The 18,810-nt window shown below is 51.5% G+C and overlaps 3 protein-coding genes across 3 annotated transcripts; 2 read left to right on the forward strand and 1 right to left on the reverse strand.

Moving 5' to 3' along the window:
• Positions 1–1,424: 1,424 nt before the first annotated feature.
• On the reverse strand, positions 1,425–1,811 carry LOC142246265 (histone H2A type 1-like). The gene has a single exon (XM_075319301.1). It carries the CDS (start codon positions 1,809–1,811, stop codon positions 1,425–1,427), a length of 387 nt encoding a protein of 128 aa, XP_075175416.1.
• Positions 1,812–13,190: 11,379 nt separating this feature from the next.
• LOC142246266 (histone H1.01-like) lies at positions 13,191–13,852 on the forward strand. The gene has a single exon (XM_075319302.1). The coding sequence runs from the start codon at positions 13,217–13,219 to the stop codon at positions 13,850–13,852; it is 636 nt and encodes a 211-aa protein (XP_075175417.1). The 5' UTR covers positions 13,191–13,216.
• A 718-nt stretch (positions 13,853–14,570) lies between these two features.
• LOC142246267 (histone H3) lies at positions 14,571–14,981 on the forward strand. Its single transcript, XM_075319303.1, has one exon. The coding sequence runs from the start codon at positions 14,571–14,573 to the stop codon at positions 14,979–14,981; it is 411 nt and encodes a 136-aa protein (XP_075175418.1).
• The last annotated feature ends 3,829 nt before the right edge of the window (positions 14,982–18,810 follow it).

The following is an 18,810-nucleotide window of genomic DNA, read 5'->3' on the forward strand; positions in this document are numbered from 1 at the left end:
GCTGTGCTGCGGTCTCTACAGAGTAAGAAGCAAAGTTCTGCTGTGAGATGAATGTGTTAATGCCGCTTAATGATATTTTTAGGATCAGACCCGTGTGGGTGATCGGGTGCAGCGAATATTCACCGGGAATAACGCTGTATGAGGCAGCTGGATAGATGGACGCACTGTACCGGGTTTATAAACTACTGTGTAATCACCGCGTCTTGGGCACTTTAGTCTCGGATCGATGGCGGCCACCGAAGATTAATGATAACCCTTCAGAATAATAATGGCGGCTCATCCTCCATCCAGCGCGATCACCGTGTGCGGGGGCAGCAGGTCTGGAGGACAGGACTGCGCTGTATCCGGAGTATTGTAGAGCTGCCCCAGACCTGAATCCTCACAATATAATCCCCCCTATATGCAGAGGCGCAGGTTATAATCAGATGGACGGAGAGCAGCGATTGGGGGGGTGTTCACAATAACGGCAGGAGGGTCACAGCAGCGGAGACTGAAAAGTAACTGTAACCGAAGCTGAATACGGTGACACCAAAGGGTTAACACACGGATGAGCGCTCTTAATGACATGACGTGTATATAGGCGGAGATACAACGAATTTGAAATTCCCGCTCAGTGGTGACGGTTTCTTCTGTCCCTTTTCTGTGACACGTGCTCCTGCCTTCTTTACAGTTTGTGCTGCTGCTGTGGGGTGAGCTGACTGCCGATCTCCGGGGAATGCTGTAACTGTCACTGATCTGTCATGTGTCTGATAATACAGATAAGTCCGGGGTGTATAATCCAGTACAAGTGTCTCCTTCCCGTATTTAACTCATTACTGGCCAAGTATCAGCCGATCCCGCTTTACAATAGTACCCGTTCCCCTGACATATGGCGACTGTGAGGAGAACGGGTATTATTGTACCCCCCACATCCTGCTAGAACATACGAGGTGATCGGGCAGATCTACCTGTATCCATAGTTCCGGCTGCGCATGACTGTGACCCTATTTAGCGGGGAAGTTTGTGACTTCTGTAAGATTGCTTCTAGGTAGCCGCACTAAGTTATATGAAAACCCGGCGTCTCCACTCCACGGCAAAGACAATAAATCTCTGTCCTCAGCACAAGACCCTCCCTCCCCTGTATATACTGAGCGCTGCTGTATACACTATAGAATTGTGCCAACTGAAAAGCAACCGCTGCTCCATCACCACATGATGTCAGCTCTGGAGCAGATCAGCCCATTCATTTCACGCCCTGAATATCTGCTCTGTAGGAAACGCAGCACAGGAGTGCGGGAAGTACATATATCTATACACCGCCTGGTGCTCCTGTTCTATCAGACAATCCGATAAGTTCAGACATCGGCCGATATCAGCGGAACCAGCTCTGATGAGGAGGATGTGGTGGCTCTTAGAAGAGCCTTTGTGTTGTGGAGGATGCGGGGTCACTTGCTCTTCTTGCTGCTCTCGGTCTTCTTGGGCAGCAGCACGGCCTGGATGTTGGGCAGGACGCCTCCCTGGGCAATGGTCACCCCACCCAGCAGCCTGTTCAGCTCCTCATCATTGCGCACGGCCAGCTGCAGGTGCCGGGGGATGATGCGGGTCTTCTTGTTGTCCCGGGCAGCATTGCCGGCCAATTCCAGGATCTCAGCGGTCAGATACTCGAGCACAGCGGCCAGGTAGACCGGAGCGCCGGCGCCCACTCTCTCGGCGTAATTGCCCTTGCGGAGAAGCCTGTGCACACGACCCACCGGGAACTGCAGTCCTGCCCGGGATGAGCGGGTCTTGGCCTTAGCGCGGGCCTTCCCTCCTTGTTTGCCGCGTCCAGACATCGCTGTGATTTTCTCTCCAACAGCTCAAAGTAAACACAATTCTTGTGTGATGTCAGTTCTGGTTCCTCATTCGCTTTTATCAGGTGCTGCCCCGCCCTCCCTTCTCACCATTGGATGGATCTAAAGCCTCTTGTTTAGTGAAGACACCAATGAGATGCAGCGGGCGCAGCCTATGACACTCCCAGATATCATAGGCTGCGCCCGCTGTGCAGACGACTGTATATATCATACACACTGCTGTATACACTGAATTTAAATAAAACGGAAATAAATACAGTTTTAGAAACAAAACTACATACTCATAGATTTTCTTTGGTTTTAGCCTTTAGGAAAGCTCTTTTGCTTTTCTGGGGTTCAGCACGGGCCTAGTTTTGCTCTATCCTTCTTGAACTTCTAATGTAAAGAGAGGAAGGGCACTACCCCATAATATGGGCTCACTTATGGCGGAAAGACTAATTCATAAAGAAAAGCAAGGAAAGAATGCCATACAACAAGGATCACCATGCATAACTGTAAAATAACTATCTGTATAAAGTGTAGAACACATGACACAACAAATGAGTAACAAAAAAAAAAAATCCAAATGATGCTTGGTGTCCCTTATCAACAGATAAATAGAATAAAAGTGTGTGTATATATAGATATAGCCAGCCACAAATTTGTACAGATTATACTCCAACAGACCATGCAATAGTGCCTGCTAATAGCAAATGTGGTATTATATAGCGCATTTTGCCCATATGTGCTTCCAATGGTTTCTGACCAAGTGTTTTGTTCTCCGTGGACTTGTCTTATCTCCATCTTGCTTCTCGCCTATAGATGGTCTGTATTACATGCATTTTTACCTTGCAACTGCTTATCGCCCACTTGAGCAGTTTTTCATGAACATTGCCGTCATTATTTATCTCCGTTCATAGGGGTCAATAGCACCTACAGATATGCATATTGATTTTTTTTGCTAATTAGCGTCTTTGTCCGTTATCCGTGATTTATTCATGGGGTGTTTTGTTCACTCCCATTTACAATAGACATTTCCCCGCACTTCTTATCTAGATCTTTTGTTGGCTTGGATCAAACCAAACACATATTTCCTGTTAGCAGGCATTATTGCAAGGTCTGCTGAAGTATGATCTATATATATATCTTTCAATCTATTTATCTATTGCTAACGGATACCTAGGCACCGTTTGGATGTTTTTTGTAATTGTTTTTAACTTGTGTCATGTGTTCTAATACAGATTGTTATATTACAGTTATACATGGTAATGCTTGTTTTGTGGCATTCTTTCCTTGCTTTTCTTCTTGAACTTCTCCTTCACTTTGGATGCTTTCTTCTAAGGCACCTTGTCATCTGATGAAATGTTATTCCACATCTCTCCCACTTTCTTTGCAATGTCCCCAATGGTCAGACCTGGACGCTCTCCTTTCACTTCAGGACTGAAGTTGGAGCAAAACAAAAAGAAAGCAGAGGGTGGTCTCTTTAGTGCATTTGGGTCCTTAAACATCTTTTTTTCTTTCTTTTTGGTGTCATGTAAGCTTAGATTTCTCGTTGATAATGAACCTTGTCAGATTTCTCCATGTCTTCAAACCTTCCCGGCTCTTTAGCAGACAGTCTTCCACCGTTCGGAGCACTTTTTGGAGAATTGTTAAAGTTCACAGATGCATCAGGAAGATGTTCCGTGTGCTCTTCTCTGCAAGTCTGCAGAAAGTAAGCATAAGAGGAAATTGTACTGTATACACTGCTGTATATACTGGAAATACTGCTGCCTATTCTGTACACACTGTAAACTGCTGCATATAATGTTCACACTGCTTTATTATTATAGACACAAATAAGACTGTTGATGTGTGCTGTGCTAGTTGTGCAGTCTGTGCATTGTATACAGCTGTGCTCTGTGCTAATTCTGCATTTTTGGTCTGTGCTTCTTCCTCCGTATTTTACCTTTTGCACAATAGTTGGTGTCAGATGGGTGAATTAATATTTCAGTGATCACACAGGGCTTTTCCTGTTTTAGATGGGGGAGTGAGTCGCATTGAGAAGCCCTCGTTTCACACTGCTATATATACTGTACACACTGCTGTATATATTGTATACTGCTGAATATCTTCAACACACTGCTGTGTATACAGTACTGTACACAATGCTGTATGTCATGTATGCACTGCTGTATATAGCGTATACATTACCGTGTAGCCTGAACACACTGCGCAGAATGCTGTATATCATGCACACACTGCTGTATATCATGCACGCACTGCTGTATATCATGCACATGACTCGCCCACCCCAGGGCTAGGGGACACCCGGTGCCGGGCCGGACTAGTCCGATGGTAGTCAGTGGTGGCTGGGCCCGGCTCCGTGGCCCTGGTGGGTGTCAGTTGAATATGTGGCTGATGAGTTGAAGTTAATGTTCGTGACGCCACCTGTGGTATGCGGCTATTAAGCCGCCGCTGCTATGGGAGAACTCCGGGGTGATGTTATGGCAGCTATGATGTTACTGCTCCCCACAGGTGGAGCGATGCCCCGGGATACAGTTGGTGCCCGTGAAAGTCTATGGTGTTGTGTGGCTAACACGGTGCAGGGCCGACAGGCGAGGAAAGAACCAGGCACAAACAACAGTCTCTTTACCTTCTCCTCTTTTACTCTGGGAACAGTCCAGTCCTGGGAGACCGTTACAGATGGTGATGGGGATCCGGTCGGCCTGGAAGTACTTGGGATGATCTTTCTGGCCAGCTGAGTATGAGGCCTACTCCTGTACTTTGCTTTGTGATGATAGGACCCTGCTTCTCTGAATCCAGCAATGGCCCTCTTTGCTGCTGGGACCGATGGCACGTCCCTTCTTTCTGTAGGTGGCTGCGCAGACCCTCTCTCTGGTGCTTCTCCGCTGGAGTCCACACCGGGCCCTGATGCTGCAGCTGTACCTTGGATGTTTCTGGGCCAGGGGCTTGCAGCTCTCCTGCCCTTCGGACTCGGCTACCAGGGGCGGATTTTATACCCTGGCAACCACAGACTCCGATGTCTGAGTCTCTCTGCTGCCTCTCAGCTATTCCTGCTTCTCTGGGCCAAGCTGCTCCAGCTCTAGGCCCCAGATTCACAGGACAGCTCACTCTGCGTCTGTTCACTTCCACTACTCCCTACAGACTGGCTGCACTTCCTCCCTCTGGTCAGGTAGAGGAAGGCTCCCTGGAATTCCAGGTTCAGAGCTCCCCCTGCTGGCCGGAGGGAGAACTGTGTTGGGTGTTAAACCTGCTGGCCAATGGATCTCCCAATTACCTCCAGGCTCAGCATTAACCCTTTGGGAGGGCAATGCTGCTGTGGCGACCAGGTCCTAGGGCGCCACACTCCCCCTTAGTTAAATTCAGTACTCCCGGACTGTGGAAACAAAACATAACATGTCATACATTTCATCCCAATATGGGAGGCACATTATTTTTAACGTTACAACTTCAGACAGTACTATAAGAGTCCAGTGTGGCTCCCTGCCGGGTGTCCATTACACTGCTCCATGGGGGACCCGCCGCGATCAAACCCCCAACGTAGGCTCTGGGCGTGCGTCAGAGCATTGATGACCCCACTCTATGCACGCCGGACGGGTTTTTCTTCAGGGGTGTTGAGCACACTGGTGCTAACTATAAACAATTTAGGTGTTGGCCACCCATAGTCCAGTGGCCCAATTGTCCATTTTCGCAATCACAAAAAAAACATTTTGTACACGACATTACAGACTTTTCACATAACTATTTACATTCTAATAAATACTCTCTCTTTATATAGTTGATTCCCTATACCTTAGAGGGGGTTGTCCCCGAGTGCTGCGTTGAGACCTGCGTAGCTCTGGTGTTTGTCCCTGACTACTTAGTGTGTCTCCTATCTCAGCACTACCGGTAGGCCTAACCCCAATAGGTATGCATGATGATTGCCTATGTGGTCTAGGAGTCGCCAAGGGTATGACAGGTTCACCACTGACAGGGGGTTGATCCTCCTGTTCCACTGCTGGCGTGTCACCGCGTGTCGGGGCGGACGGTTCTTTGGGTGGATCCGGAACCTGTTCTGTTTCTGGCTCGACCAACTGTGGGAACGTCAGGACCGGTACCACTACGGCACCATTTATGCGGGTCCAAGTCTTGGGGAATTTGCCGAGGATCGTTTGTATCATCTCTTCCCCTTCTTCTCGAACTTCCTCCACTTCCCTTTGAACTTTGCACCGCTCAGGGCACGTCTTCAGGCGGTCTCTGGATATTGCTTGACAAGTCTTGCCTTCGTCCTTGCTTATGAGGCACACCTTACTGTTGTCAAAGTTGGAGGGGATAATGGTGTAGGGCTCGTTCTCCCACTGATCATCCAATTTATGCGTCCTCCGCTTCTTCTTGAGGACTTGTTCTCCAGGTGCTAAGGGAGTTGCTGGGGCCGTTTGATTGTACTGCTGCTCTTGTCTTGTTCTGGCTTGAGACAGGCTCCTCTCTACGCATTCCTGGACCTTACGGTACTGCTGCTGCCGTTCTGTATCCCAATCCTCTATTTCTTGAACCGCCTCAGGCGACACAGTCCCCATCTCAAAGTCTACAGGCAACCTGCCAGGTCTGGCTCGCATCAGGTAAGCGGGGCTGCAGTTGGTCGAATTTACTGGGATATGGTTGTACAGGTCGACCAGATCTGGCAGCTTCTCTGGCCATTGGTTCCTTTCTTCCAGAGGTAGAGTCTTCAGCATATCAATAACCACATGGTTCATTTTCTCGCACAGTCCATTGGTTTGGGGGTGGTACGGTGTTGTTCTGATTTTCTTACAACCGTACATGTTACAAAACTCTTGGAACACCTCCGCCTCGAACGCAGGGCCTTGATCGGTCAGTACCCTTTCCGGATAACCGTGAGGCCGGCAAAAGGATGCCTGGAACGCTTTAGCTGCTGTTCTGGCTGTCTGGTCCTTCACAGGCACCACTACCAGGAAACGAGAGTAATGGTCCACAATTGTGAGGGCGTACACATAGCCTGACCGGCTTGGTGTTAACTTCACGTGGTCCAGGGCCACCAACTCCAGGGGCTGCTTCGTAACAATTGGCTGTAGGGGAGACCTTTGGCTGGCATCATCCTTCCGCCTCAGGTTACACGGGCCACAGTCTCGGCACCACTTCTCGATCACCTTTCTCATGTGCACCCAATAGAACCGATCACGGAGTAGGGCCTCCAACTTCTTCCACCCAAAGTGGCCTGCGTTATCATGATAAGCTGCTAGGACCATTGGAGCATCCCTCTGCGGAACCACGATCTGCCAGACAAGTTCATTTGTTCGCCAGTTGACGTGTCTCTTGCAGAGCTTGCCTTGGTAGGTGAACAGTCGTCCCCTCTCTTTCCACAACTGCTGGGCTTCTTCTGGAGCATCTGGACCAAGATGAGTCTCAGCTTGTGCTAGCTTTTCTTTGACCAATCGCACCGCCGGGTCACCGTTCTGTGTCTCTTCCCAATTATGGTGGAGTAATGGGTTAACCGGGACCTCGTGTTGGCTCGAGCGCTTCACTCCCACAGCATGCTCACACTGGGAAACGCCCTGATGATGGAAAGCCGGTAACTCTATCTCTTCGAGTTCATCCAGGTCTTCTCCAGATTCGGGTAAGTGAGGCATTCTGGACAGCGCATCAGCATTGTTATTCTTCTTGCCAGCCCGGTACTTGATGGTAAAGTCAAAGTTAGACAGCCGGGCCATCCATCGCTGTTCCAACGCCCCTAACTTGGCTGTTGCCAGGTGTGTCAACGGATTGTTGTCCGTGAAGATGGTGAACTTGGCCGACGCCAGATAGTGTTTGAAGCGTTCAGTCACTGCCCAAACAATAGCGAGGAACTCCAGCTTGAAGGAACTGTAATTTTCTGGATTCCTTTCTGTGGGCCGAAGCTTCCTACTGGCGTACGCTATCACCTTCTCCCTGCCTCCCTGCACCTGGGATAAAACGGCTCCCAGGCCCACGTTGCTGGCGTCTGTATACAGTACAAACGGCTGGCTGTAGTCAGGGTAGGCCAGAATTTCTTCTCCCGTGAGAGCCCCTTTCAGCTGGACAAAGGAGGTTTCTAGTTGGCTGCTCCATTCAAATGGAGGGCTCTGCTTCTTAGCCTGCTTTGGCTGGCCCACCAGGAGATCTTGAAGGGGCGCTGCTATCTTGGTGAAACCATCAATGAACCTTCGGTAGTAGCCCACCAGCCCAAGGAACTGCCGCACCTCCTTTACCGTGGTGGGTCTTGGCCAGTCCTTGATTACGGTGACTTTCTCCGGATCAGGTGCCACACCTTCTGCGCTGACCACATGACCCAGGTACTGTACCTTTGGCTTCAAGAGGTGACATTTGGACGGCTTGATCTTCAGGCCATATTTTGACAAAGACTCGAACACTTCTGCTAAGTGCTTCAGGTGGTCTTCATAAGTCTTGGAGTAGACTATGACGTCATCCAGGTACAACAGCACGGTTTCGAAGTTGTGGTGGCCCAAGCAGCACTCCATCAACCGTTGGAATGTCCCTGGGGCGTTGCAGAGCCCGAATGGCATGCAGTTGAACTCGCAGAGGCCCATCGGCGTCGTGAATGCAGTCTTCTCCTTGTCCGCCTCTGCCACGGGAACCTGCCAATACCCACTGGTGAGATCCAAGGTGGAGAAATAGTTAGCTGACTTTAAGGCTGTTAGTGACTCCTCTATTCTGGGTAGGGGATAAGCATCTTTATGTGTAATGCGGTTAATTTGCCTGTAATCTACACACATTCTCATTGTACCATCCTTTTTCTTTACGAGCACTAGTGGAGCTGCCCAGGGGCTACAACTATCTCTGATAACCCCAGCCTCCTTCATTTCCCGTAACATTTCTTTGGCACGCTGATACTGTGCGGGGGGTACAGGGCGGTATCTCTCTTTAACGGGAGGATGATCACCCGTGGGGATTTGATGTTTAACCCCTTTCACCTGCCCAAAATCTAGGGGGTGTTTGCTGAAGACCCGCTCGTACTCCTGTACCACCCGGTAAACCCCATTCTTTTGGTGTGAGGGGGTGGAGTCGGTGCCCACATGTAAGTTTTGGCACCAGTCTTCCAGCTGCCCCTTGGAGCCCTTGTCTTCCGCCTGGTCGGACGGGATCAAGGGTTCCACTGCTTTGATGGTGTTGTTGCTGACAGTGTACAGTTTTGCTACAGTGGCGTACCGGGGCAATTTGGCTTCCTCCTCCCCACAATTCAGGACACGGATGGGCACTCTCCCCTTGCGGACGTCTGCTACCCCTCTGGCTATCAGGACTCCAGGCCTACTGTCTGAATACACCGGTTCTACCAAGGCATGGTAATCCTGACCCTTGAGGCCTATTGCTGCCCGACACCATATCAACATTTCACTTCTTGGGGGTATTGCAATGGGTAGGGGGTCACTTACCCTCACACTGCCAATTTCTCCTCCGGCCAGCTCCACCTGCTGCCTCCTCATCAGGGCTCTGATCTCCCTCTGTAGGGCACGCTGCTGCCCGGAGCTGGCAGTTTCAGACGCCTGTTGCAACAAAATTATCACTTCGGCAATACAATTTTCTATCACATTTGTACCAATGGTTACCAGCGGGTCAGATTCTTTGCGATCAATATCTACAATTATCATCCCCTGACATGGCAATTCCACCCGCCCCACTTTAATGGTTACTTCTTTATACCCAATTTGAGGTAAGGGCTGACCATTACTGGCCACAATTGTTAAATCATCATCTGGGCCATGGTCAATGTCTGAATCAGCCCAATATCTTTTGTACAGTTTATAGGGGATGGTCGTTACCTGGGACCCAGTATCCAGGAGGGCATTCAAAGGGATCCCATCCAGCACAATAGGAAGGACCGGTCGTCCTCCCACATACTTGCTGCGGCTGGGGGTTGAGCCGGGCTTCCTTACACCTGGGGGTCGGCTCCTGGCCCCAGGCTCGGCCCATTTAAAGGACAGTATCGTGCAATGTGGCCCGCCTGGCTGCAGCGGCGGCAGATCGGTTGTCCCGTTGAATCATACCGGTCTGTGTCTCTGCCTCGGGTCGGCGGAACCCTCCTCTGTCGCATCCATGGGACGTCATCTGGGCTGGAGGCCAACTCGATTTTTGCAGGCGATGGGGTCACTTGTAGGGACTGCACGATCTTGGCAAGGGCAGCTACAGTCTTGGTCAGCTCCTGGAACTGCTGTCTGAGCTCTGCAGTGGGATCCTTATCCAGGGACTGCGCCTCAGCCCCTGCAGTGGCTCGTGTTGCAGGCACCACCCCGGGGTACGTGATAGCAAGAGGCCGGAGGGGCACTGGGTCATTCGGTGTAGATTCTCTCAGTACCCGGATGGCCTGGTCCTTAAACTTTGCAAAGTCCAGAGCAGGGTTCTGCAGGACCATGATACGCAGCTGGGTCCTGTGGGCATCTGACAGGAGCCCCTCTATGAACTGCTCAGTTAGGAGTTTGTGTTCTTCACGTACACTCTCTGGGTCCACTTGTTTAACCGCTTTCAGGGCCTCCTGCAGGTTTAAGGCATAGTCCCTTATGCTGTCTGTGGGCCGCTGCTTGCACCCAAAGAATCTCATCTTTATCTCTGCTGCGGTGCGGGTGTCAAAAGTACTCTTTAGCTTGGCCAGTATCTGGGTTACTGTCCCTTTATCTGTATCAGGCCAGGACTTCACTTCACGCTGGGCTGCGCCGGCTAGCTGTCCCATTAATATGCCCACCTTCTGGCTCTCAGTCAGCGGATACACCCGGAATAAGCTGTGCAGGCTTTCTCTGAAGTCGCTCAAGGTATGGGACTCCCCGGAATACTGCGGCAGCCATTCTGCGCCCGGTATGTACGGCATGGTGATCGGCATTACCGGCGCTACAGCGGGGGATGGGGCGACGGCGACAGGGATCGCTTCGGCGGGCGCTGCGGCGTCTCGGGCTATGGCAGCCACCTGCCCTCCCTCTGCGTCGGACATCTTCCTCCCCCTTAGTGAACCTTACCAGGCTCCGTTCACTTTTCAAATTTCCTTCCGGGTCGCGCGGGGTTAACAGCGCTCTGCTCTGATGGCGCGCTCCCTTCGCGCTCTTTGTCAGGCACGCCCCCCTTCTTCCTGCGCTCAGTGAGGATAATGGCGGCGGCAGTTTTCAAACAGTGAAACACGCAGTAATACAGTCTTTAAAGCGCAATTATTCAGGCGCACAGTACCCGGTGGAACCGGGCACGAAATCCTGTTCGTGACGCCAAAAGTTGACTCGCCCACCCCAGGGCTAGGGGACACCCGGTGCCGGGCCGGACTAGTCCGATGGTAGTCAGTGGTGGCTGGGCCCGGCTCCGTGGCCCTGGTGGGTGTCAGTTGAATATGTGGCTGATGAGTTGAAGTTAATGTTCGTGACGCCACCTGTGGTATGCGGCTATTAAGCCGCCGCTGCTATGGGAGAACTCCGGGGTGATGTTATGGCAGCTATGATGTTACTGCTCCCCACAGGTGGAGCGATGCCCCGGGATACAGTTGGTGCCCGTGAAAGTCTATGGTGTTGTGTGGCTAACACGGTGCAGGGCCGACAGGCGAGGAAAGAACCAGGCACAAACAACAGTCTCTTTACCTTCTCCTCTTTTACTCTGGGAACAGTCCAGTCCTGGGAGACCGTTACAGATGGTGATGGGGATCCGGTCGGCCTGGAAGTACTTGGGATGATCTTTCTGGCCAGCTGAGTATGAGGCCTACTCCTGTACTTTGCTTTGTGATGATAGGACCCTGCTTCTCTGAATCCAGCAATGGCCCTCTTTGCTGCTGGGACCGATGGCACGTCCCTTCTTTCTGTAGGTGGCTGCGCAGACCCTCTCTCTGGTGCTTCTCCGCTGGAGTCCACACCGGGCCCTGATGCTGCAGCTGTACCTTGGATGTTTCTGGGCCAGGGGCTTGCAGCTCTCCTGCCCTTCGGACTCGGCTACCAGGGGCGGATTTTATACCCTGGCAACCACAGACTCCGATGTCTGAGTCTCTCTGCTGCCTCTCAGCTATTCCTGCTTCTCTGGGCCAAGCTGCTCCAGCTCTAGGCCCCAGATTCACAGGACAGCTCACTCTGCGTCTGTTCACTTCCACTACTCCCTACAGACTGGCTGCACTTCCTCCCTCTGGTCAGGTAGAGGAAGGCTCCCTGGAATTCCAGGTTCAGAGCTCCCCCTGCTGGCCGGAGGGAGAACTGTGTTGGGTGTTAAACCTGCTGGCCAATGGATCTCCCAATTACCTCCAGGCTCAGCATTAACCCTTTGGGAGGGCAATGCTGCTGTGGCGACCAGGTCCTAGGGCGCCACACACACACTGCTGTATATCATGCACACACTGCTGTATATCATGCACACACTGCTGTTTATCATGCACGCACTGCTGTATATCATGCACACACTGCTGTATATCATGCACGCACTGCTGTATATCATGCACACACTGCTGTATATGCTCTATACACTGCTCTATTATTATTATGGACACATAAGGCTGCTGATTGTGCAGTATATACAGCTGTGCTGTGTGTGGATTTTGCATATTCGCTTCTTCCTCAGTATTTCACCATTTCCACAGCAGTTTGTTTCACATACATGAATTAATATTTCCGTGATTACACGGGGATTTTTCTGCTTTTAGATGATGGAGTGAGTCGCATTGTGAAGTCATCGCCTCATCACAGCTCTTCCCACCAGTACAGGCCTCAGAGATAAAAGCTTCACAGAGGATAAGACATAATATTCTGCAGGAGATTGCACTCATCTACCTATGGGTATGATCTACTAATGTGGAGACCTGGTTACCCCAATACGCTGCACACAAGGGGTAGATTTATATTCCAGCTCAGGGAGGTGCAGGCAGCGGAGGCCATCGCCTGTGTTACCCTTCTGCGCTCTCAGCAGCTCCAGGTCGGTCGCACATAGTATAATCTGCAGCCTGTACGATATAAATTGTAGTGAAGAGCCCCGTGGTGGTAACAAGGACCCGGAATAGGAGGACGAGCTCCCGCAGCAGTTTTATTTCCTCGGACACCTTAGTGATGAGCAGATCGGGAGGACGGCGGCGATGATCCCGGGACCTTCTCTCCGCTGTTTCCCGGCTTCTCTGGTAGTGACGGCTACAAACGCTCAGTGGAGATGTTGGAGGATGGGAAGTGCTGGAGAAAGCGCGCTCACCCGTCCGGCTGTAGCCGATAAAGGGCTTTTATCCCGGGCAGGGAAGCACAAGGGGAGAGCGGAGCTTCACTCTGGTACGGTCGGGAGAAGGCGGGGCCTGTGCTCAATGTCAGCCAATAGAAGCTTAGGACGGTGCAGCTCAGCAGCCAATCAGTGCGCAGTAAGACTGTATATAGAACAGACGCCTCCAGCTCCGGCCTCAGTGTTTTCATCACAGGAGATTTTTTTGTGTTTTATTTCCGCATCACACGATGGCAGAGACCGCACCAGCCGCCGCTCCTCCTGCCGCCGAACCGGCCGCCAAATCTAAGAAGCAGCCGAAGAAATCCGGGGCCGCCAAGAAAAGCAAGACATCCTCCGGTCCCAGCGTCTCCGAGCTGATTGTCAATGCCGTGTCCGCCTCTAAGGAGCGCAGTGGGGTCTCTCTGGCCGCCGTGAAGAAGGTCCTGACTGCCCGAGGCTACGATGTAGAGAAGAACAACAGCCGGGTGAAGCTGGGCGTCAAGGGTCTGGTCACCAAAGGCGTCCTGCTCCAGGTGAAGGGCAGCGGCGCCTCCGGATCCTTCAAGCTGAACAAGAAGCAGGAGACCAAGGACAAGGTGGCCAAGAAGAAGCCAGGAGCTGCGGCCAAGAAACCCGCTGCAGCCAAGAAAGCGGCCAAATCTCTTAAGAAGCCCAAGAAGGCCCCGACCGCGGCCAAGAAGAGCCCGAAAAAGGCCAAGAAGCCCGCAGCTGCCAAGAAGGCGGCAAAAAGCCCGGCTAAGAAGGCGGCTCCGAAACCCAAGAAAGTGACAAAGAGCCCGGCTAAGAAGGCGGCAAAACCCAAAGCTGCCAAGAGTCCGGCTAAGAAAGCGGCGAAAGCCAAGAAGCCCGCGGCTAAGAAATAAGCTGCAGCCGCCCTGATACTTCCTCACAAAGGCTCTTTTCAGAGCCAACACCTTGTCCCGGCAGAGCTGTGATCAGGAGCGGACATTGTATTTTCATTCTTCCGCACAGTGTCGCCACCTACAGGATCCCGCACACTGGTGTCACTATAATGAGGGTTATTATTCCCCGGCTCTGGCGCTGTATTCCCGCCATATCACGTGTGCAGCTGATCACACCCCGGCCGCGTCCTGCAGGTCACAGCAGCGGGAGTGATGCGCGTGTAATGAGCTCTTCTGTCGCTGCTCCCTTGTGAGCGCAGATTGCAGCCTACAAGTCACATGTACTAGAGTCACTATCATTAGATTTTGGAGCCGGGAACATAGAAACCTGCGTTAGGATGTGTAGGAGGAGGAGCGGCGCTGTACAGCTCTGCGGGAAGATACAAATACAGGCACATCGGCGGCTCCTGTAACACCCGCTGCTCTGATACATACACTACCCACAAGGGGGAGCTGCGGAGACCCCACCCGCATCTGTAGGGCGGGATTACTGGCCCTCAGGCTCCGCCTCCTGTGAGCAATGATTGGTCGCGGACATCGCATCCTATTGGCAGCTCGTGTTATTTTATGAATTATCCAATGGGGTGCTCTGCATGAAGCGGGAAAACGAGCAGCAGAGTATAAATCTCCTGCTCTCTGCGCTGCTCCTCATCACATCTGTTCTCCTCTATACTGAGCTATGGCCAGAACTAAGCAGACCGCTCGTAAATCCACCGGAGGGAAAGCTCCCCGCAAGCAGCTGGCCACTAAGGCCGCCAGGAAGAGCGCTCCCGCCACCGGCGGAGTGAAGAAGCCTCACCGCTACCGGCCAGGCACAGTCGCTCTCCGTGAGATCCGCCGGTACCAGAAGTCCACGGAGCTGCTGATCCGTAAGCTTCCCTTCCAGCGCCTGGTAAGAGAAATCGCCCAGGACTTCAAGACCGATCTCCGCTTCCAGAGCTCGGCCGTCATGGCCCTGCAGGAGGCCAGCGAGGCTTATCTGGTGGGGCTGTTTGAGGACACAAATCTGTGCGCCATCCACGCTAAGAGGGTCACCATCATGCCCAAAGACATCCAGCTGGCCCGCCGCATCCGTGGGGAGAGGGCCTAGATCTGTCCTGCACCCCGAGTACAACACAAAGGCTCTTCTCAGAGCCACCACATCCTCCGAGACGAGCTAATATCTTCCATTCTGTCTTATGCCCCCTGGTTATCGCTGCTCGGTCTGCAGTTAGTGGGGGCTTCTTCCATCAGAGCCGTTAAAAGTGTAGGCGGCAGAAGTGATGATTGTGGTGAGTTTTCATTCCCCACTGAATGTTACCTGCGCTCCCTGTATTGTTGCTCCGTTCCTCACACCCACTAAGACCTTTCTTCATTTTTTCCAGGAGTCTGATAGTAGCTGTGGGACTGGGGTGGGCGCAGTTCTTGTCTCCAGGTTGTACATTCGGGGCAGATCCCTGTCTGTGGATAACGCGGCTTCACGATTCCCATCCATTCAGGGTCCGCGGGTTCTGTATTATAGAGCGGATACTGCTCTCCTGAGCCGGGAAATTTAGGATACTCCTGTATGGAAAGCGAGCGACCACTGACCGCTCCCCAGGAGCAGGTTTCCTAATAGCCGCGCGTCCTGCGACCACATGGGGCATAAAGAAAAATTAAGTTACAGGCCTGCAGCTCCGCCCACATGTTAACCCTTCATAGTAATTTATGCCGCCGTTGTCAACAACGATTAGCATTTTCTACCGTAATTCAACGTCACGGCCCCTCCTCTTTCCTTTGCTGATTGGCTCAAACAGAACTGTGAGGAAGTTTGAATTTCCCGCTCTTTGCCGAGTTCCTGCAGCCTTCTGTGCAGCTTCCTTTACATGTGACGTCTTCCTTATGAATTTTCCCTAAATAATGTGACCTCTTTTCCAGATCCTTTGTGTATTAATGTGATCAGTGAAATTCATGGTTGGAGACTAGTGATGAGCGAGTACTAAAAAGCTCGGGTGCTCGAAGCTCGGGCCGAGCCTCCCAAGATACTCGTGTACTCGGCCCGAGCAACGAGCCCAATGTTATCCTATGGGAGACCCGAGTATTTTTGTGAAATGACCCCCCGGCAGCATGGAGAAACCCTAAAAATGTCACAAAAGTCTCAGAAGAGTGCTCAAATGACATGGCAACAGCATGGGGAAGACCCCTTGAAGCATTTATCACTCAAAAGTCACAGCTGTGAACAATTTTGTCCGCGTTTCACGCCATTTTTACGGACTCACCAGAAAACCTTCCAAAATGACCCCAAAATGATTTTTCATGGCAGAAATGTTAAGGGCACATACCCAATAGTGAGATAGAGCTGGTGTATGTTACTTTTTGAGATTAATACATGAAAGATTTTACGTGAAAACATTGTGTGGCACTCCGATGTCCCTGAGAAGAGACGTACATGAAGGCCTCTTGAGTCTAATGTGCCCATTTTGAGGAAGTGAGTCTTTGTAGTATTTTCCTTTGCCAGGGCAGTCCAAAATTGTGAGGTTCACCAATGCCCCTGCATACAGACGTGCATGATGGCCTGTAAACCTGAAGTGCCCATTGTAAGGAAGTGGGTCTATTTCAGTATAGCCCTTTGCCAGGGCAGCCACAAATTGGGAGGCTCCACATTGTCCCTGGATAGAGACGTGCATGATGGCCTGTAAACCTGAAGTGCCCATTGTAAGGAAGTGGGTCTATTTCAGTATAGCCCTTTGCCAGGGCAGCCACAAATTGGGAGGCTCCACATTGTCCCTGGATAGAGATGTGCATGATGGCCTGTAAACCTGAAGTGCCCATTGTAAGGAAGTGGGTCTATTTCAGTATAGCCCTTTGCCAGGGCAGCCACAAATTGGGAGGCTCCACATTGTCCCTGGATAGAGACGTGCATGATGGCCTGTAAACCTGAAGTGCCCATTGTAAGGAAGTGGGTCTATTTCAGTATAGCCCTTTGCCAGGGCAGCCACAAATTGGGAGGCTCCACATTGTCCCTGGATAGAGACGTGCATGATGGCCTTTAAACCTGAAGTGCCCATTGTAAGGAAGTGGGTCTATTTCAGTATAGCCCTTTGCCAGGGCAGCCACAAATTGGGAGGCTCCACATTGTCCCTGGATAGAGATGTGCATGATGGCCTGTAAACCTGAAGTGCCCATTGTAAGGAAGTGGGTCTATTTCAGTATAGCCCTTTGCCAGGGCAGCCACAAATTGGGAGGCTCCACATTGTCCCTGGATAGAGACGTGCATGATGGCCTGTAAACCTGAAGTGCCCATTGTAAGGAAGTGGGTCTATTTCAGTATAGCCCTTTGCCAGGGCAGCCACAAATTGGGAGGCTCCACGTTGTCCCTGGATACAGACGTGCATGATGGCCTGTAAACCTGAAGTGCCCATTGTAAGGAAGTGGGTCTATTTCAGTATAGCCCTTTGCCAGGGCAGCCAAAAATTGGGAGGCTCCACATTGTCCCTGGATAGAGACGTGCATGAGGGCCTGTAAACCTGAAGTGCCCATTGTAAGGAAGTGGGTCTATTTCAGTATAGCCCTTTGCCAGGGCAGCCAAAAATTGGGAGGCTCCACGTTGTCCCTGGGTAGAGACGTGCATGAGGGCCTCAAAACATTAAGTGTCCATTTTAAGGAAGTGGGTGTATTATAGTATAGCCCTTAGGCAGGGCAGCCAAAAATTGGGAGGCTCCACGTTGTCCCTGGGTAGAGACGTGCATGAGGGCCTCAAAACATTGTTCCCATTGCAAAGGAGCGGGTCTCCTGTCGTTGTAATGTCCATTCTGCAAAGAATGGGCAAAAAAATTTACCACTGGGGGTATACCTGAAACAAAGGCCTAAGTATTGCAATTTGTAACGGTCATCATCATGGTGGCGCATGAGGAGAAGGAGGAGCAGTCCAGCGATTATCCAAAGTCCAGAAGTGTGTACCCATGGGTGAGTGGAGGTACATGGCAAACTTTAAATTCCGCTCTCATTTGCTGGTGGTGTGGTGAAGTCTGGCCCAATCCAACCCTTGTTCATCTTGATCAGAGTCAGCCTGTCAGCATTTTCAGTTGACAGGCGGGTGCGTTTATCTGTAATGATTCCACCTGCGGCACTAAAAACACGCTCTGACAAAACGCTAGCAGCAGGGCAGGCCAGGACTTCCAAGGCGTAGAGAGCCAATTCATGCCACGTGTCCAGCTTGGATACCCAATAATTGTAAGGCACAGAGGAATGTCGGAGTACAGTTGTTCGATCTGCAAGGTACTCCTTCAGCATCTGGGCAAACTTAGGATTTCTTGTGTCACTACCCCGCACCTCAGGGGCTGTGGTACGTGAGGGGCTGAGAAAACTGTCCCACATCTTAAAGACTGTTCCCCTACCTCTGGCGGATTGGACTTGTGCCTCTCTCGGCTGTACGCCTCGGTTGTCCACTGATTCCTGACCTATGCCGCTAGCGTTTTGTGAGGGGAATGCTTTGCCTACTTCCGTGAGTATGGCCTTCCGGAACTGCTGCATTTTGGTTGACCTCTCCTCCACGGGAATAAGAGACAAAAAGTTCTCCTTGTAGCGTGGGTCTAACAGTGTTACCAACCAGTAATGATTGTCGGCCAAGATGTTCTTAACTCGAGGGTCACGAGACAGGCAGCTTACCATAAAGTCAGCCATGTGCGCCAGACTCTTAACAGCCAGGACTTCAGTAGCCTGACCAACAAGATGACTGAACATGCTGTCCTCCTCCTCCTCCTCCTCCTCATCTACCCTGTCCTCTGGCCAGCCACGCTGAACCGAGGATATGACTGGTGTGCATGTCATATCCTCAATTTGGCCGGAGAGTTGCTCCATGTCTTCATCCTCCTCCTCGTCATAGTCCTCCACTGCACGTTGTGATGAGACGAGGCTGGGCTGTGTGTTATCACCCACACCCACTACTGTTTCTTGCTGCA

This window comes from Anomaloglossus baeobatrachus, chromosome 7 (genome assembly GCF_048569485.1).
Source record: "Anomaloglossus baeobatrachus isolate aAnoBae1 chromosome 7, aAnoBae1.hap1, whole genome shotgun sequence".
NCBI classification, from domain to species: domain Eukaryota; kingdom Metazoa; phylum Chordata; class Amphibia; order Anura; family Aromobatidae; genus Anomaloglossus; species Anomaloglossus baeobatrachus.